The sequence below is a fragment of the Channa argus genome, chromosome 5 (assembly GCF_033026475.1).
Source record: "Channa argus isolate prfri chromosome 5, Channa argus male v1.0, whole genome shotgun sequence".
Classification (NCBI taxonomy): Eukaryota; Metazoa; Chordata; class Actinopteri; order Anabantiformes; family Channidae; genus Channa; species Channa argus.
Window position 1 is genome coordinate 11,667,226 of NC_090201.1, and position 20,785 is coordinate 11,688,010.

Sequence of the window (20,785 nt, forward strand, 5' to 3'; positions counted from 1 at the left end):
ACTGCCCCATCTGACTGACAATCTGGAGAAATCACGGGGTATAACTACCCTCTAAAGGGTGTTGGCTGCAACATACGGGAAAAGTGGCTGTCAGCCTCAGGTGTCATGGATAAACATCCTAACAGAGTTTATGTTTGCACAGTTCACACTCTGAGACTACACTCAGCTCTTGATGCTTGGACTCTAGTCAGTCCTCTTATCGTATTGGCCTTGCTGCCTGTGGCCATGCTTTAATACTCATCCTTTCTTAAAGGCATGTAATTGATTTATCTAGATGAATCATTTCTTGATATATATATGTTTTTGCTTTCCTCTACACCAGAGAAACAAGAGCCAAAGCAAGTCAGTCATAAGTGATAGGATAAAAACAGTTTACCGTTTAATCATGGAGTGGTTCGTTACTCCCTGTGGGTGGACCCAGACAATGTTACATAATGTGTGCTGGTTTAAGGGCTAGCCACAAACCAGGATAGGGCTCTAAGATGGAGAGCACGAGCCGCTAATGTAGTTGTAATAATTAGAAAGGTAAAGGAGGAGATATGGAGATATAAGGAGGAGATATGCTATGTAACTTCATCAACTTGTGTTGTGCATAAGTGTAGGGGAGTAGATGTGTTATGTGCAGACGAGCCCTTGGAAAAGACACTGAAACCCCCTGTAGTAGCATAATTTATGTGCAGCTGTAGAACACATTCCCCACAGGGATCAACAGAGTAGAAGAAAATGAAAATGAAAAACCTCCCGTCTAATGCCAGACAGACATAAAATAAAGCACAAAAACAACCACACATCTAGGAAGACCTTCCATGTAGGTTTGGATCCATCTGTTCGTTCCACGGAGTCACCGTCCTTCCTTTGTCTCACCATGTTCAACTGCAAGGTAGATTAAAAAAACAATAGAACAATGAACAAACTCACACATTTACTACTGTTTTTCCCCTCAGTGAATTTAAGAACAAAAGTCCCAAAGGGAAACCTGGCTCTTTGATACACAGAATGATCTCACAAATGTTGCATAACTACAAATAAGAAATTGTACTTTAAATAGGTGAGGAGGATGTTGGATCAGTGAGGGTCTGCTACTCTTATAAAACTGTGTGATCAGTGTAACTTAACAAGCTTTGACTTTAAATCTAACACAACCCACTGTGATTCTGCTTATATTGAGGCGGCTGTTAGTATGATTTCTTTAATGACTGTGTAACAAAGGTGAGGGTGTATTATTTGTGTGTGTGTGTGTGTGTGTGTGTGCATGAATGAACAAAAGGCATAGAAAAAGGAGTCTCTTACTTAATGTGACACTTGGAGCACATTGCATATCAGATCAGACTGGAGACCAACAGATGTCTACACACTCATTCACACACCTCACCTCTTGTGTGGTAGCTGCTAGCTGACCCTCCAGAGCCGTAACTCTTTCCAGAGCCACCTGAAGCCTTTTACGCACCTGTCGTAATAAGAAAACACAATAACAAAGCCCAGAAACATGAGGAAACGCATACTGTATTTGGAAAAATTACCATTATGTGGATTTGCAAGATACACTACTCACAAAAAGTTAGGGATATATTTATTGAAAATGTAAAAAGTTCATGCTTCAGTAATATTGTATTAATATAAGTTGTAATATAATTAGTGGAGGCTACTTTTTATTTTACCTCAGTTGGACAGAGAAGTTCATTCCCCTGTTATACTGTATGTATATTTTTTCTTAGGGATTCTTCATTTGTTTTTTAAACTGCTTCCATTTCCAAATTTTTGCTGTTACAGTGGTTTGCTGCTTATGATGATTGCTGGTAATACAAATTCACTACTTCCTCCATCTTTTTCACACTAAAAGCATTTCAGCAATACACTCTTCCTGTCGATGAACAACGTTAAACTCTGAACAGCTTGACAATGAGTCAATAAATGTCAATATGTCCTGAAACTAAATTTATGAGAATTAATTGGCAAGCTCTATGACAAATTGTGTTAAAAGACATGACTGAGTGATGCAATTCTTTTCCACAGAAACTATACAACCTATGTGTACTCTGTGTTTGAGTGTGTGTGTGTGTGTGTGTGTGTGTGTGTGTGTGTGTGTGTGTGTGTGTGTGTGTGTGTGTGCCCACCTTTTCATCCAGAGCCTTGTGGTGTTCAAACAGTGACTTCAATGCTTTGAGGACTTCCACCTCGCTGGAGACTCCAGATGGTGGGGGTGCCTGTCTCTTCACCACTGTCATCCTCAGACTGCGTTCGTGACGAGACACCAGACACTCCAGGTGCTCCAACAGCAGCTACAGCACACATGCATGCCCAAGCAAAGAGAATACAAAATTTAAGCTTAGAAACATTGTTTGCTTTCATCAGTATCACCACATCTGCACATGTACACACTCAGATGGAGCACACAAACCCGTACCCTGGTGTTGTTTCTTTCAGCTTTCAGCTCAGATATTTCTTCCTCCTTCTCCAGCAGCTGCTCCCGACATATGTTCAGCTCCTTTGTCAGGGTGGCAAACTCCTACACAACACATACACATAAAACCCATACATAGGTTAAAATACTGTCACTGATCAACAATTTTAGAAAAACTGAAAAAAGCAAACAAAAAATGGAAAAGAATCATGAGTAGGTGTGGTTTATCAGTGTTTGCTATTCTGGTAACCAGAGGAACAAGCACACATTTTATGTGCACCTGATAAAAGGTAGCAGGAATCACACGACAAAGTATGCAACAAAATGGCGCTATGCTGTCTGATCTTCATTGACAACAACTTTGCCACTCTCCTCCAAACATATCTACTGAGGTTCTGCGACAGAATCATTATATAAACTATTTAGATCAAATTAATTTGACATGTTTCATTTTACTTTAGACTGTACAAGTGTGAGAGCATCTTTTTATCATTTCTCGGACAGTCAAAAAGATCCAGTAAATGCATCCAATAAATAAGATGATAATACAATAACAATGGATCAGAGAACAGATTTTTCAAAACCCATTCCCGAAAGAAAGGTGTCTAAGAGCCATTTGATTTATTAATGCTTATTCTTCAGGTTACAAGAGACGTAAACTAAACCAATGGATGACTAATTAACATGAACCACAGTGGGTTCTGCTTGGTCGTGATCCACTCAGTTGTTCAGAAATGCCAGATTTAACCCAATTTTAGTCTAGCATCTAGTGGTGGCATCGCACAGAGTAGCGATACAAATCTGAGTTGTTATTGACATTTGGTCAATATGATACTGAGACTATATAACATCAAATAGTTATATTATGCAGGCAATATTCACATTTCAGCTGAAATTCAACTTAAAAGAATAGATAAATGTTTTGAAAAACACATCTGCTCACTTTCTTGAAGACACAATATGGTGTACAATTTATATGTATAAGTAGTTTAGAATTATTAGAACACAGATTTTAATTGTGGACAAAAATGTATTTAGGGATTTTACTACGGTATTTACAACGGTATTTTAGGAAGAGTAAAAATACTCTACTTTGCAGTACAGAAATCTACCTCTTCTATACACTACATCTTCTTTTGAGTGTACATTACTTCATGTAGTTTCACAGGTTCTCCCACACTGGCACTGCCTTTCCACAATGCCATACACAACCATACTTTGCAAATATGATTTTATGGTCTTAGGAGCTTCAAAAAGATGGCTCCATTAAGTTTAATAGTGTGGGAGAACGCTTTGAAGAAACTGCAGTGCTCTTCTGCTGTTTTTACAGTCCAGTATATAAACTTTTATGGCAGGTGTTCATTTTTTGGGGGGGGGGGAAAGCCTTTTTAAATCACAGCTTTTAAAGTTCTGTTAAGACAATAAAACATATGCAAAACACAAATGATCTTAAAATGGTTAGCTGAGATGTTTATACTAGTAATTTGCCAGTGTCTTTCTTGCTGTAATTCAAATCATACCAGAGGATGTTCTCCCAGGCTCCCAGCCCCATAGTGAATCCATTTGTTTATGTGATTTTCTGTTGTTGTTCTGTCCACCACTGCTGCTGCTACAGTGGCCTGTACAACAGAGAAAAAGCAGTGACTGACTTACTCTGATGTCACTTCCTGTTAGCCCAAGTCCAAAGAAGTAACCTGAGGATTATGCTGTCTGTGGTTTCTCAAGGTGGTTGCCACCCATAATCCAAACACTGGGCAGGGCGAATAGATGCTTTTGATTTGAAATCGAGAATATTCTGGATTTCTGCACTTGAACCGTAACAAAGGTGGTGGAACACTTTTGTTGCAGGTCTAGTAAGGAATACAGGTACAGCAATTTACCTGCTTGTCCTGGACTATAAACACATCAAGTGTTACCAAAACAGCAGGTATGAAGGGCATCCCCAGCCAACAAGAAATGTAGAAATGTATCTGTTGTAGAACAACACACTGTAAATATTTATATTTTGCGATACATTCTGGTCTTTAATTTTAATGACAGTAAACAGTTAACTGTTAACGCTATAATGAGTTAAAGCAGAAAAATACATGCGCCTCCAAAAAAACATTTTGCCTCCTGAATATTTTTCAGTGAACTAAAATTTTACAGATGTCAAACTAAGTTATATCTTTGAATAATCTACCCCACCTCCATTAAACTAAAGGCTTATGTGTCTGCAGTCCTGCGTGACATTTATTGGACACACCAGCTGGGTAGCAAGACTGCCTCAAATCATTCTGGGTGCATCAGTCACTGCATCTTTCCAACTATGCCATGGGCTTTTTTGTGATAACTATTGTGAACCGACTTGCAGGGTTTCATTATACTCCACTATAAGGATGGGATAAAAAAGAAACATGACATAGACAAAACACACATAAGCGCTGGCTGAGCTGAGCTGTCAGAGATGACAAAAAGCTAAATCAAAGAAATCAGAATCACACACTTAAACTAATGGACACACACATGTATTTCTACTGACCCCGGCCCATCATAAATAACAAGACAGGGAACAATGAGAAAGCTAGGAATGAGGAAAGAGAGAGGGAACGAGCCATGGGAGGAAACATGGTAAACGGGTCAGCCTGTTCATTTTACTTCCCCTTATTCCACAGGGGTGCAGCAATAGACAGGAGCACAGCCTAAATCCACCAACAGATGTTAGAACTCACTGTCTCTTTCAATCACTGAAAAAGGGCTCAACAGGCCACCTCTCATGCTCTCTACTTCATCTCTTCATCCCTTCATCCTCTTGCCTTTTAGGAGCTCTTTGCATTGCCACATGAACTGTTTTAATTCTTAAAAAATACCATAACAAATAGAACAGACATGCATTGAAAAATAACTTAGAAGAGATGAAGGTAGGAATATAAAACTTTTGTTAGGAGCATTATGTAACAAATCACTGTCAAAAAACTTATTTATTTAATTCCTTCTGTAGGTGTGTTTAACACCTTCCTCCTGGTAGCTCCTGCTGCTTTTTGCTTTTGTTCATTCTCTCGTCAGTACACACAAAGACACACATTATCACTATACCCCCAAACCAAGTGAGCTTTGAAAATCCCAGGATGTTTATTCAACTTTGCACAACAGTCAGATACAGACACGGCGCTCTGACAACACAACCTCGACATCCGTTAGAGTGTATATCATATAGAGAGGAGAGAAGGTTCTGGGCGTCTGAAGAAATGCAGCTTTTCTGCCTCCAACCAATATATAAGATAGCAAGTAGTTACCAAACACTGCTGAGCCCAGACATTGTAAAGGGATTTTTCCCCTTTGCTTCCTTAAGCAGTTTGGGATTAAAGGATGAAAAAATGCTGTGTGTGTTTCTGTGTGTGTGGGGGGGTTTAGAGAGCTAGATATTGTAATGCAGAAGGATAAAAAAGGAACTGGAAATGTGTACATTCAAACACACACACGCAAAAATATAGGGTTTATTGTGACTTTGCTTATCCTTCTATCCTTATTGCTTTTGTGTGTGTGGGTGTGTGTGTATACACGTGTATGTTTGGCTGTGAAATTTATCGCTTCGTAATGTGCACAGAAATTCATTCTCCTGAGTGGAAACCTACATCCCACACCTGAACAGTGTCTGAAGTGATTCAAATTTAAACTCTACAGACGATATTCTACATAAGTCCTCATTTAATTCCCACACTAATGAAAAAATGTTTGTTAACGTCTGTCTGCGTGGATGTGTGGGGGGTATTTGGGAAGCAGGTGCTGTAGCAGTAATTGCAAATGACGTGATATTTTTTTATATAAAGAAATAAATCAGTAGTTGAGACAACTGACTGTGACTACACTTAAGAACTCATCATCACTGACACTGGCTCTTACTTCTACAGTTCACTGCCAACAGTATTCAAGCATTCATTATCAAAAGCTTGGGTGTATAATGCAGCAGAGGAAAGAGAACTATCAAGTATATACTCAACAGATAAGACTCCACAACTGACTAACTCTTAATATTTCATGGGTAAATACCGAGCATGGGAAGACTGCCTCCTGGTACTTTGCATCATATGAATTGAACAACTAAAACAATTCAAAAGTTTTAGTTTCAGTCTTTGTTAGAGATGCACTATGTGTGGTCATTTCAGATGTTGTTGTTATACACTTGTGGGTGACTGTGGGTCGGTTTAAAAAACATTATAACATAACAACAAACAAGGAGCAGGGCAATATGTGTGTGTGTACACCTTATACATGCCTGTACATCAGTCAATAATCCATCACTAAAAGTCCTACCAGAAAAAGATGGCAGACAAAAGACCATGGCAGGAAGTAATAGATATCAGGTGAAAGTTGCTGATGATGGGCAGATGATGGGCCTTAAGACAACAACAGCTAGGGTTAGGATGAGTGTTAGGGAAGACTGTTGGTCAAGGCAATGAGCCCCATACAAAGACTAGCTTCCTGAAAAATTGACCATCAACTTCCAGCCAAGATTAAAAGTTGACTACCTTGTTGGCAGTATGTGATTTTATTTTGCAGGCAGTGGCCTCAAAAATCTTGGCCACAGCTTTCTCCTAAACATACACTAACAGCTTTTCTGCCCCATATTTCTAGCCTTTCCTCAAATAGTCAAGAGAAACAATGGAATATAACCAAAGGGAAATCACACAGCTATGTACTGTGCCCCAATATTATGAGATACTCTATTACAGCAGCAGGTGCACTTAGAACAATGTATTTTTACAGTAATTGTGACCACATGACCTGCAGAGTCAAACCCGTGGTTTGATTTTGCAGCCCAGAGTCTCTCAGGACTAACAGATGAAGAAACCAGGACACACAATCACACTTGGGTGATTTAGTGAATGGACGAGGATACAAGAGAAGAATTATTGTGGTGTTCCAAAATATAAAAAGCTACATTATAACATCTAAATACTGTTTTTAGTTTTGAACCATGTTTTTTACCTAAACAGAGTAAAATGTGGTTTAACAGCTGTTAACTCTACTAAATCACAACTAGACGGTATGCTGTTTTAAATGATTAAGTAATTAATACAATATATTTGCTTTTTCTCCTCATATATACAGTAACACACAGTAAGTAACTCTCAGCAGTTTTGCATATTTTCTGTGCAGGTTGTTGTAACCAAATTTGCAAGAAACAGAAAATTGCTAGCAAATTAGTGTAGAAAAACAAAATAGTATAACCACACTTTACTGCATAACATCTCCTGTACGGTCAAGTAGATTCTACTTGCAAAGGAATTCATGTCCTGAGCAATGCCCACCCTCGTACTTTCAAGCAACAGTACTTCTGATATGTTTGGGTAGATTAACAAGAGAGGGGATTGAAGCCAAAGCAAATATAAATCGATGTCTCCCTGAGCCTTAGAATGATGAGATGGAGTGTAGTCTTTGTGAACGTCAGTTGGAGGGAGGAAAGCAAAGGCGAAAAATATGTGACTATGGAAGAAAGGGAAGAGAGAGAAACTGTAAACACGAGTATTAACTCATTCACACGTCGTTATGATTCACAGAGTTGGGTTGTGATCTCATTTATGCTAATCAGAGGATGTTTACAGCACAAGTGCATACACAAGCAGTCAAGGGTGTGTTTTGCATTTCTAAAAATAGAAACCGATCGAACAAGCTAGATCATGCTGCATTTAATAAACGTTCATGCATTAGTAAAGGAACTTGAGATTTGCCCTTTTCTGTGGTCAGACATATTGAATTTAATATTGATTGACTATGACATTGAAGCAAAACTTGAGTAGATAAATTCTGTATATTTCTTGATCACAGAAGTCGGTGTAACATGGCACTACCTCAGTGCAGTTATGATGATCCCTTTATCAGTTTTGCTTGTTTTTGTTTTGCTTTTGCTTTTTTAGATTGGACTTTAACTCCATACTGCAGGAAGGTCACAGAATGAAACTACATAGTAAATTGAAACCAAGGGAGTCTTTATTTCAGTGATTCTGTTGAAAAGTGCTACAAGTTCTATGGCTCAAATGACAGATAAGAATTACTAAAAAGATCAAACTTCACAGTAAACCAAAGAGATACTGACTGAGCTCATTTCACTTCTGTGCACCAAAAGACACTAAATTAACTCTGATGTAAATTGTGATAATTCACTAAGGAGTGTCACACTGAAGATGAATGCAGGGCCAGGGACTGGAGAATGAGTGAGTCCCTCGGGAGATTCAGATATCACAGCTCTGTAACTCTTCACCACTGCAGGGAGACTGAGGTGGAAAAGAGCAGAGAGGCAGACTCAACATTCCTCTTATAAATCTTCAGCCAAAGCACACACACAATACCTGACGCACGGCACCACCACGACACCTTGCCTGGGTGTTTTCCCCAAGTAGGTTGTGAGTAATCGGTTGTCTTGACGCCGCCCTGCACACTGCTGTCGTCACCATGGCAACGGCTCATTAGGAAAGTTAAGAGTCTGAGCTGCATATTAACTTTGCATATAGGACTCTTCAGATATACAGAAGCTCTGGACTCACTTCTGTAATGCTGATAACAACCGGGTGTAAATGCAACTCAGTAAATTCCACCCTTAACACCTTTTTGAGGTTTCCTTCGACTTTAGAGGATAATGTGAAATCCCAAGCACAAATGACTCTAGAATGCAATCCTAGTAAAGAGCTTTTAAGAAGGGGCCCAATAACCTACCACTGTAAAAACATGCTTATCAAAAATCATTTCATAGCACTATTATTGGTCATAAAGTTGCTTAACGCAGCAAAAGCATTTTACACTGATAGAAGCACATCAGCTGTTTCTCTATCGCCCAAATATCCTTTTCTTATAGTTTAGCGTACAAAGAGGTGAGGGGTCATGGTGGCTCAGTGGTAGAGCATTGAGTTAGGATGCAGAAGGCAGCAGGTTCGAATCCCAGCCACCAAGAGCCACCCTGGTGCTGGTCCCAAGCCCGGATAAAATGGGAGGGTTGCGGCAAGAAGGGCTTTGCATCACTGCGAAAAATGATTAATGCGTCGCAGCTTGACTGAGCCATGTTGGTGAAAAAGTGGGAGGAGGAGAAATAGGCAGTGGAGAGGAGGCCATATCTCAGTCCTAGAAAAGAGTCATCAGTGCTGAAATCAATACTCAGGCTAGGACATGTGGAGACTACAGATAGAGCTATTTGAGCTGGAGAAAATCATTCACTGCTAATATCCAAACTATACAGGTGAGAGCTCCCTACCTGGTACATGTAGGTGTTAAAGTGGGTCCCATTCTGAAGGTGGATCTTCACTGTTGGGTTCATGGTGAAGGCTACACATATCAGATCCCTCAAACAGACACCCCATAAAAGACTGACAGAGGTAGAGAGAGGTAGAGGATGAGGAGTGATGCAAAGTGAAGGCGAGGAAGGTGCAAAACAGGGCTAGTTCCTCTGAGTCCTGTTCGACACTGAGTGTAGCAGGGCTGGATGGAATTCGTGTGCTGCTCCCTCTGCCCTCCGTTGGGACAAGAGCACTCTGATATTCAGCTTGCTCTAACTACAGATGGGGACGAGAGACAGCAGAGGGGGTAAGGGGAGAGAGAGAGAGAAAAAAAAGGGAGTCGAGAGACAGATAAACAAGGATGGGATGAACAGGGGGGAGCAGCAGGGTTGTGGCAAACATGTATGATTTTGATTAGACAGAAAGACAGAATGAGGCAGAAATGATCAGGATTGAGAGAGGAGGAGGAGACAGAGTGGCTTGTAGTGGTCAGCTGATGGAGGAAGGAAGAGGCAAGGCTTAGACTATTGCGTGCGTGCACGAAAGCACACACACATGCGTGAGCGACATGAAATTTCAGACACTCAAAGAGTTTTTAAGGCACATTTAGAACCAAAGCCATGAATTAGCATGAAATTAAATGCTCTATTTCCCCCCAATAAAAACTCCAGTCACTGCTTACTCAACACAAATTCAAGAGACCCATTTTCCTCCAGCATGTCATTGTGTGTGCTGATTCTTTCTATTTATAAATGGCAGCCTGTTTCATTCCTCACATCTCCGTAGGATTTTACACTACATATTAGACAACAAACCCCTATTCCACTGCTTTTATACAGTTAAGAAAATGAAGGATGTATTATCATGTTCTTAGTTGTGATCTGCATGATTCTCGCTTCTTAATATCTTCTGGTACCACAACTCACCGCAAATCACTAGTATCATATCAAACAATATTAGGAATATGGAATATGGAACATTTTCCTCATTCATCACCTGTATCATCAGATATTTATACCAAAGTCTTTTTGACATCAACAGCACCATACAAATAATGACCCACTCTAACAATTTCACATGTCAATGTCAATTTTCTTCACAGGGAGCAGCAGCCATCCAAAAGCTGCATCATATAAAGCTCTGTAAGAGCTTTGTCTGAGGAGATTGCTCTAGTAATAACTGAATAATCTGGGGCTGAACCTGAAAACTGCACATTTTATACCAAAAGTCTTTAGTAAAAACTCTCACATAGGCTTTCTTGCAACAGCTCGGTCATTATTTATTTATTTATTATTATTTATACATTATACTATTTAGTAGCCTTTCTTCTCATTTACACCACTCACTCTTTTATGCTTCAGATATGTGGTCACAGTACAATTGTAGCACCTGCCAGAAGCCTTGCACACATCGGCCATGGAGTTCCCCACTTTCAGGGAGCCTATGTTTACAAGACTCTTATTGGCTCAGTAAAAGAAGTAAAAGAAGGTTAGCATCCTGGCCTTTGTTTGTCGTTGCATGAGGACCAGGACTAGAATGCTTTCTTTAGCTGTAGTGGCTATAAAAAACCTGGGAGTTTGGGGAACTGTATGACTTTTGTCTTGGCTCTGCCCTGGGAAAACCTCCAAGTTAACCTATTATTTACTGGATTCCCCTGTCTCATTTATACCTTGCATTTTTATCTATGTACTCATATATGTAATATGTACTCTTATATGCACATTAACTCACCTCTGTATCTCTGTAGTGCTTTATATATCTTTAAGCTTATATTTGTCTAATATCTTTAGCTTCTATCTCTTTGTATTTCTGTATCTCTATCATAATTTTCATTCTTGCTCTTCGAAGCTACAATATGAAATTTAAGCCAGCACTAGCATGATGACTGAAATCAATCCACTCTGCTTTTGGTCACAGGAAACTTAAATAGTATCTCTTGTCTAAAGATACATATAATCTGGACGCACACTGGAATTTGGCGAGGTAAGCAAGAAGTCATAACTATTGGGAGTGGTGGTGGAAACATCTAGAAAAAGACAAATATATCTTGTCTTGTTCATAGAAAAAGCTGATCAATCAGTAAGCCTTCATTCATCAAAACATCCTTTAGTAACTGTGGGGACTTCTACCAATAACAGCATCTCATTGGAAGAAAAAGCCTCATCATATCCACCTAGTTTCCAAGCACAGTAACCGCTGTTGCATTCGGGGTTAGTGGTGAGACAGAGACCCCTACTGGCAGCATACAGTACCCATGGTTCATAAGATACCTTGTAGCAACATGAGAGAACACACTGCACAAGTAAATAAGTTGTTTGTATTTAAAACGTGCAAGTGAAATAAATTAGTACAGATGATGCAAAAAATTTTGGTCCATGCTTAAGAAAAAGAAGTAGGAAGGAACAAGAGGCAATAATTCATGTTTGGGGAAAACTTTTCATCCTTGACATCAGTGGAAGGCAGACATGGCAGAACCTCGGATTTATAGAGAGAGACACAAAAAAAAAAAACTTCTGCAGAAGAAGTGCAAGACTTCTGACATTTTTTATCTAACAGCCACTCACAGTTTCCTCAGTTTTGCTTCTTTTCTCTACTTAAGTCTGTCTCCTTTTGCTCCCTAACTATAGTTGATTACTTATTTCACCCTCTATCCACTCCAGCTCCTCCATACTTGCTCTATCACCATTTTTGTTCCTTTGCACTTACTCTCACTTTCTCTCTTCCCTATTTTTCTCAAGCGTTGCTAATCTCAGCTAAACCTTCCTTCGACATAGAGCAGCCATTTTACATCATAACATAACATGGAGCAGAGGGCACCCACCCCCCATCCCACTGTCACTAGCATTTGTTTCAGAAAAGATTAACACCTCCATCCTGAATCCAAGCCACAAATGTTAATTTTGTATAGGAATTCTTTTACTATATAAATCTAACAAAGGAATGAAAGATGCTGAATTTGTATTTTTTTTTTAATTATTACTGTATTACTAAAAGATTATATTTAATTATAATTTTACTCAATATACAGACAACTGAAAAAGCTGTATTTGCATCTTCAACAAAACTAAAACCCATGATAAGATATAGTATGAAATATTTTGGTCACTAAAACTCACTGGTCTTAATACTGTCTTTTTGCTGCATTAGAATTCAAAATACGAACAGAATATTAACGAAATAGCAAGAGTTCATGTAGGCAGTTGTTGCCAACTTTGGAAAGAGCTGTTTCCATTTATAGCTGCTGTCTTCTCATCAATGGTCATACTTACAGTAAGGAGAATTTCAATTTTGTAAACAAGAAAGCAAATCTCATTTCACCAAATTCTTGTCACTTAAAGTGACTACTTTTCACCTCTAAATTAAAACTTAAATGTATCCTAAGTCTTTTGCCAAAAAAGGCAGATGACTTTGTTCTCAGTAATGTCTGCATGGGGAGGGGGGGAGCTATACTGTGTGTAGCCAAGGAGGTGAAACCCAGGACAAAAAAAATTAACAGGGGTTCTTGCTGCAGGACACAAAGTGAAACTTTGCCTCTGTAGTATCTAAAAATGCATTACTACGGTGTCCAGGTGTCAGACAATCACTGTTCTGGAAAAGATTTATCCCTCTTTTTGATCACTACCTTCTTCATTACACTATTTTCTTTATCCCTCTTTCTTTTCTTAATTGTGTTTCATTTGTGTGTTTTACACTTTTCTATGCCTCTGTCTAAAGCACCAGTGTCAGCTCTATCTCTATCCTGCTGTTCTCATCAATCAGTGGAAGTGCGTCTCTTACCTCTCGCCACTTTTCCTCCCCTGCAGCCTCCTCAAGCCCCTGGTCAGCCCATGTAGATGAGTATAACTGCTATAAGGCTTCCTCAGTGCACATGGTTATTGTTAATAGCAGATGCACTGATTAGCTATGTTTGTATAGCCACATCTGAACTACATGCATGCAACTACATACAGCTCCACTAGGTCTTTTTGAGACACAAGGAATTCTTTTACCTTTACCTTTTATATATACCTTCATAAAATGTGTATTATTGTTATTCATATAAACGATAATGTCTACATAAAACAATATTTAACTAATTTACCATGCCAAAATATTTAGTTTCAGTCAAATCGGGCTGATTCATTTTAACATATTAAGCCCCTACTATACACAAACACACTGACTCCTTCCCAGAAAAATACACAATACACACAATACACAAATACTCCAGCAAACACACAAACACACCAAGTCAGTTCATCCCAGCTGCTCTGTTTTGCAGATGAAAGTGTATCGTGGTTCTAGAGGAAAGCAGAAGATGAATCAAAACACTGTTATTAATATTAATCTTCATATTCAGAGTAAATAAACTTCTCCAAGAGTACACCCAGCGTAACTTTTAATTATCTTATGTTTTCCCAAATCTTCATGTAGCTAAAATAGCTGTGGGTCATGACTAGCCTGGATGTGGTGTCTTTGTGTGTGTGTTTGGGGAGGTCCAGAATGCTGCTCTCGCCCTACACAGGGTGCAAGCTGCAGAGACACAATGTAACTGTACACCACTGTGTGTGCGTGTGTGTGTGTGTGTCTACAGTAGTTTCACAATAACTGTAACTGTAATGACAGAGGCATGACTAGCGCCACTCACTGTGCCTGAAAGTGAAGCATCACACTGATGTCCTGTCCTCCTCCCACAGCCTCTGTCCTTTTTAGCAGAATAAACACATGGATGGAAACCTGGAGTGTGGCACTGAATACAAAACCTCTATCACTCAGCTTAGATATGACAAATGGTAGCTTTTCCTCCATCCTAGAAGGTGAAAGGATTAGAAATGCTACGGCTCACCAAAATGAAATGCTTTACCAGGTACTTGAAAGACAATAAGAAATGGTGCAAAAATAATTCAATAGCATTTCGTTTATGGAGTGTGCACCTGATTTATGTGTTTCCCTTTTTATATACAGCAATTTGTACCTCTTGTCTTTATATTTTTATTCCTTATTATACTCTTGCATTGGGAATACAAACATTTTAATGTTCCATTAGGGCAAATTGATTGATTGAAGATATGTGTGTGCAAGTGTTCTCATATATGACTTCGATTATATTGTGTGGCTCTGTGTGCAGACCCAAGTTTTACATAAATAACATAATAATGAATAAACATAATAAATAACATATATAAATAGCACAATTTTTGATATACAAATTTTTGAAATTGTAATCACATTGGTAATTCCTGTAGGTGTGATATGAGAGACTCTAATTATGTGCATATGTCCAACAGTGGTTTGTAATAAATAGGGTCTTCTGGCAAGTCAAGTATAGTAGAGATATAAATACAGCTCCAAGATAGTAGCTGTATGAAAAATTTAGTGTTTGAATACTACAGTCACTTCAGCGTAAAAAGATAACGTAATAGCTAAAAATGGGTAGAAATTTACTTCACTAAAATAGTGGAGAAGGTGACAGGAGGGGATAAACCATATCTGCAGGAGGGGTAAAGATGACATGTAGTGCAAACTGTGCACATAACTTTTTTAAACACATGATACATGATTAAGATTCTGCTTAATAATAAAATGTTAGAGCAATGAAGAAGTAAATGAATGGGTTTTCTGACACTTGCGAAATATGTCTAAATGCTTATAAATATGTCTTTAAAGCTGCATCCACAACAACTTAAGCAATTAAACACATAAAAATAAAATTCATGGATACACTGCTCTTTGCTGCAAAAACGTATTTGCTCATTATACACCTGCTTGTGTGGTTGTAATGGGAAGTTGTTAGTTGCAGCTGATTAGTTACAGTTAACTTGATTCATCAGTGTTGAGAAGCCTACATTTTCTTCTTCCTTCCTTTGCATCGAAGCATGTCTCTCTGTTTGCCCAACACCAGTCTTCATTACGGAGACTCTATGACAGGCTCCTGTTTTTTAAAGTAGTCACTGAGCAATGGAAATCTAAAACTCTTCATTTAGCTTTAGGGAGTGTCAGTGTGTGAGATGGTGGCAGGAGGAAAACGGGGAGTGAGAGAGAAGAGGACACAGGGAGAAGTTCGGAGAATGTAGTGCAAATGACTTTCTCTCACCCAGGTTCCTAAAATACACTATTTTTCTTTTCATAGACCAGTGCGCAAACACACACACACACACACACACACACACACACACACACACACACACACACACACACACACACACACACACACACACACACACACAGAGTTGTAGAGGACACTACAATGACTTTCATTCATTTCTTGAAGATGTACCCTTAACCCTTACCCCTACTTACCATAACCTTAACCTTAACCTAATCTTGCCTCGACTTTAAAACTTAATCTTCAACATAAATTTCATTTTCTTTTTGGGCACTTGATTTTTGTCTCTTAAAAGAAGGCCAGTCAAAACAATGTCACTTTGTCAACAGATTTATGACTTCACAAAATGTCTAAGACAAATACTACACAATTCAAAAGAAGTTGTGACGATGTGTAAAAGAGAATACAATGATTTGCAAATCTCATCAAGCCATATTTTATTCACAATAAAACATAAACAACGGAGCAGATGTTGAAACTGAGCCGTTTTACCATTTCATGGAAAATATGAGCTCATTTTGTATTTGATGGCAGCAACAGATCTCAAAAAAGGTGGAACAGCGCGATGTTTATCATTGTGTAGCATCCCCTCTTCCTTTGACAACTGTAAATGTCTAGGAAGTGAGGAGACCAGCTGCGGGAGTTTTGGGAAAGGAATGTTGTCCCATTCTTGTCTGATGCAGAATTCTAGCTGCTCAACAGTCCCGAGCCATCAAAAGCATTTATGGTGCCTTTCCAGATGTGTAAGCTGCCTATGCCATAGGCACTAATGCACCCCCGTACCATCAGAGATGGAGGCTTTTGAACTGGCCGCTGATAACAAGCAGGATTTTCCATCTACTCTTTAGTCCGCAGGACACAGCCTCCACCGTTTCCAAAAAGAATTTCAAATTTTGATTCATCTGACCAGAGTACAGTTTTTCATTTTGCCTCAGACCATTTAAAATGAGCTTTGGGCCAGAGAACACAGTGGTGCTTCTGCATTGTGTTCACATGTGGCTTGTTCTTTGCTACATCTTTGCTACATCTTTAACTTACATTTGTGGATTGCACAGCAAACTATGTTCACAGACAGTGATTTCTGGAAGTGTTCCTGAGCCCATGCAGGGATGTTGAGTAAAAAATCATGTCTGCTTTGGATGCAGTGCTGATGAGGGCCCGAAGATCAGATGCATCCAGTTTTGACCTTGTCCCTTCTCTCTCTGAATCTTCTGATTATATTATATAATGTAGATAGTGGCATCTTTAAAGTCTTCACAATTTTACATTGAAAATGTTTCTGCCATCAAAATCAAAATTAGCTAATATTTTTAATGGAATCATAAAATGGCAGTTTCAACATCTGACATAGGGTTGTTCATGTACATAGATATACATGTATGTTACACTAGCAATATGTACAGTTAACTTGCAACAGGCACTGATGTTTATTCAGATGTCCATGTTGCATTAAAGGATAACTTTAATATTATATGTTACAATTAAATCATATTGATATAATCATATCATAATGATTACTGTATATAGACGCCAAAACCTTCTCTACTCACATGCAGTTAGTTGCCAGCCAGCAGCCTGGAAACACATCAGCCAGACACATCGCATTTTGTTCCAAAATGAGTGGTCAACATGAGGTGAAACATTAGCCCAAACATTTTGGAATAAATAAATATGTCATCTATCAGAGCGGTGATGTAGTTTTTATAGTTTTTTGGCAACATCAGATGTCTATGCCACAGCTGAATAAGATACTGTAATACAGGTTACAGGCTGAGAAGGGACCAAACATGTTTTTTTGGTATTTATATGTGATTGTAGACAATATGATTAAAATCAAAAGTAACCAGTTATCATTTAAGCGGGTGTTAGTGCTATAACTGGTAAAAGCAACAGTAAGAGGTAATAAAACGGATACCGTGCCTGCAAAAACCTAGGCCACAAACATAAATACACACAAAAACCAAACACTCAGAGCAAGCGCGGATATCAAGTGTAAGCTTGTGCTGAACCCTTATTGTGTGTTGGAGGGTTAATACCTTGGTGGATATTTACCCTGGTTCTATAAAGGTCTGAACAACAGAACACATAAAGCTTTGCCAACAGCTAAGGAGCATCAACACACACACACACAAACACACACTCCTATCATACCTACACACATAAGTACTTAAACATACAGAGCAGCAGCAGCAGTAACAGCACATAGCTCTTTAAAAATTATTACCCTGTAATCTGGTCCATACTATGATGGCCATATGAAGCACTGCAGACATGTGTGTACATGAGCGTGTGCATCTATTACGAGGCCCTGGATGATTTATTTAGGAATTGTAATTTTTCATTGTAAAGCTTCCCAATCCTATAACTCAACCTCATATGCTTCACACATGCTTAAGCATTGACACACACTGACATACATACAGTAGAAGACATGCACAGACACACACTCAATTACTCTCAATTATACTTTCCTGTTACATTGATGTCCAGCATTTGCCCTACCAAGAATCAATTGTGTTTATTTTGGGGACATGAAGATTTAAATCCTTTGTGCATAATATGGACATGTTTGGAGGAAACACGGTCATTAAATTTGTGTGTTTGAGCCTATATCGTGTATATGTGAGTGTGTGAGTCTGTGTGTGCAGTTAGTGTTGCAGTCCCTTATTTTCCCATCGGTTTAATCCCTTACAAAGTACCATACCATTCCTTCTTCTTATGAGTCATACACTGGTAGCTCATTTTCACAGCGAATACAGACTTTTCATGTCACAGCCTGTGTGTGTGTGAGAATTCATACTTACAAGAATACTAAACTGCATTATTAAACTCCCCTGTTTAATAATTACCAATGGTATTGTGATGTCATGGTCAGCTTGTATGCAGTACACTCTTAAAGGCCAGTGCATAAAAAAATGAAGGAGAGATGTGAAAACATTTATGCGAGTGGGTGTGGCATGGATTGCGTGATTAAGTTCTCTGCTACTTCTTTGCTCTTTGTGTGTGTCTTTGCGTGTGTGTGTGAAGTGGAGCCAGTCACACTGAGTGACTGAGTGAGCTCATCTGTTCTCTGGGTCTATAAATATTGTAGATGCCATGTGCCTGCAGTAGACCTTCTCAGCAAGCTACTGTATGATGTCATTCTGGCACACCTCTAACCAACACACACATACATACACAGCTGTTCTACCAAGGCCTAAGATCTGTGGCAGAACTGGGGTGTGGTAGGTAGGGATGCAAAGCCCACAGCTGTTTAATGAAACCAGCAGCTCAAACACCAACATCTTCATAGTTCAGTGTGTCCTTCATTTTTTCATTCCTTAGTTTAATTTCCCACAATTCTACATCCTCCACCCCCATTATTTTACTTATTCTTCCCTTTATCAGATTTATTTTGCGTTTGCGTTATACCTCCATCTTCTATGTCCCCACCTTTATCATAAAATCATCAAGGGACTTAAACAACACTATTAGTTGTTATTTTAAGTTTTCAAGTTCTCAAATGTAAATAGTTGCTGGGTTTCTTAGTCTTATATATTAATAAACTGAATACATTTTATACAAATATACAAATATATAATTATGTAAACAGGCCTTGTTCAAAATACTTTATGTCATGCACTCATCATCTCACGTCACATTAGGCATTTTAGGTGATGGATCCTGCACCATTTTATTCCTCTTAAACTGCTTTTGACAGTCCTAATATGTAACTTTATTTTCTTTTTCTATCATAGTTATTGAAGCCAAACTATGCCCACGCAACCGATATGGCAACACTGTTTCTTTCTCATCTGCATTTGTGACTGCAATTTTTCAAGCACTGGAGTAATTTCTTTATCCAAGTTAGACTTTCAGCTTTCAGAGTTTATTGCTTTAAACACTACTGGGGAAGCGTGTGAACTCTTGTCGTACAAAATGTAAAATGTAAGAATGTAACAAAGATTACCTTCAAAATGTAACAGAAACAATGTTAATACGTTTAAAATAACATTTCACTGTTATAAAAAAACAAAATTAGAGAAAAAAATTACAATTAAGGGGTTGCCACAGCGGAACATGTTCTGCATGTTGATTTGGCATGAGTTTTTATGCCGAATGCCCTTCCTGCTGCAACCCTCCCATTATGACTGGCACCAAGATGTGTTGCCCCCCAACACTCCCCTATGAAAATTAATGTTAAACATACTCACAATTAATTATAAATAATTGTTACAATACTTGCTTGAATAGTTATTTCAGTCGTAATCAATGCCATTTTTTCGATTTAGAACAAACCCACAGAGAGGACACAAACGACCTTTAACTGTACCATTTGTTCCACACATTGTACAGGAAAGTAAGGAAGTAAGGATATCAACACCCACTTCTTCCTGTTTGTTCTTTTCAAGTCCATCATGCTTTCATCATCCTGTCTCCATGTGCAGGGGATTCCTCCATTTAGTTCTTCTTCCACACCAACAAACACACTGAGCCACTCAGATTTGGCAGATGATAAGAACCAGCCATCAAGGTTGAGGCTTCATGTGCCAACAGATACACACAAATCTTACACAGATTAAACACAGTAACAACAGCCTTTAAAGGTATCAAATTGAGACAGCTTGTGTTTTGATCTTAGGAGGTTACATATTTCATTCTGCATGTAGCTACATGGACCTTGTCTGCATATATTAATGCTGGTGAGGGTACATGCTGTAAATTGTACTAATCGCACATGAGAAAATATAAGATCACAAAAAAACACATGCACACAGACACACATATGTGCCAAGTTGCTGACAGCAGGTGTCCCATAGGACAGAAGGTGTCAGGAAGTCAACATCACAACCTCCCTAACCCTCCCCTCTGTTTCCATGGAGACTAAATGTGCAAGGCTTTGAGAAGCGAAAAAGAAAGAGAAAACCCTGAGTCTGCATGTGAACACACAAAGACACACACACAAATGCACAAACCATATATGAACTCCTGCCACTGACGGAGCAGAGATTGAGTAGGTATATTAATAGGACAGACAGCAGGACTGCAAGTGAACATGGATGAATGTACAGT

General features: G+C 38.8%; 1 protein-coding gene across 11 annotated transcripts in view; it reads right to left on the bottom strand.

Moving 5' to 3' along the window:
* Window positions 1–20,785, bottom strand: part of ppfia4 (PTPRF interacting protein alpha 4) — a 53,476-nt gene that overhangs the window by 17,480 nt on the left and 15,211 nt on the right. For 6 of the 11 annotated variants that reach the window (XM_067505613.1, XM_067505612.1, XM_067505615.1 and 3 more), the window contains exons 3-7: window positions 3,922–4,020; window positions 2,405–2,506; window positions 2,115–2,279; window positions 1,373–1,447; window positions 802–873 (exon numbers count right to left, since the gene is read on the bottom strand). In XM_067505613.1, the coding sequence (XP_067361714.1) occupies window positions 802–873; window positions 1,373–1,447; window positions 2,115–2,279; window positions 2,405–2,506; window positions 3,922–4,020 (513 nt within the window). Of the gene's footprint in view, window positions 1–801; window positions 874–1,372; window positions 1,448–2,114; window positions 2,280–2,404; window positions 2,507–3,921; window positions 4,021–9,626; window positions 10,059–20,785 lie in introns of those variants that run through there. The other 5 variants (XM_067505619.1, XM_067505617.1, XM_067505620.1 and 2 more) reach the window with 3 other exon arrangements.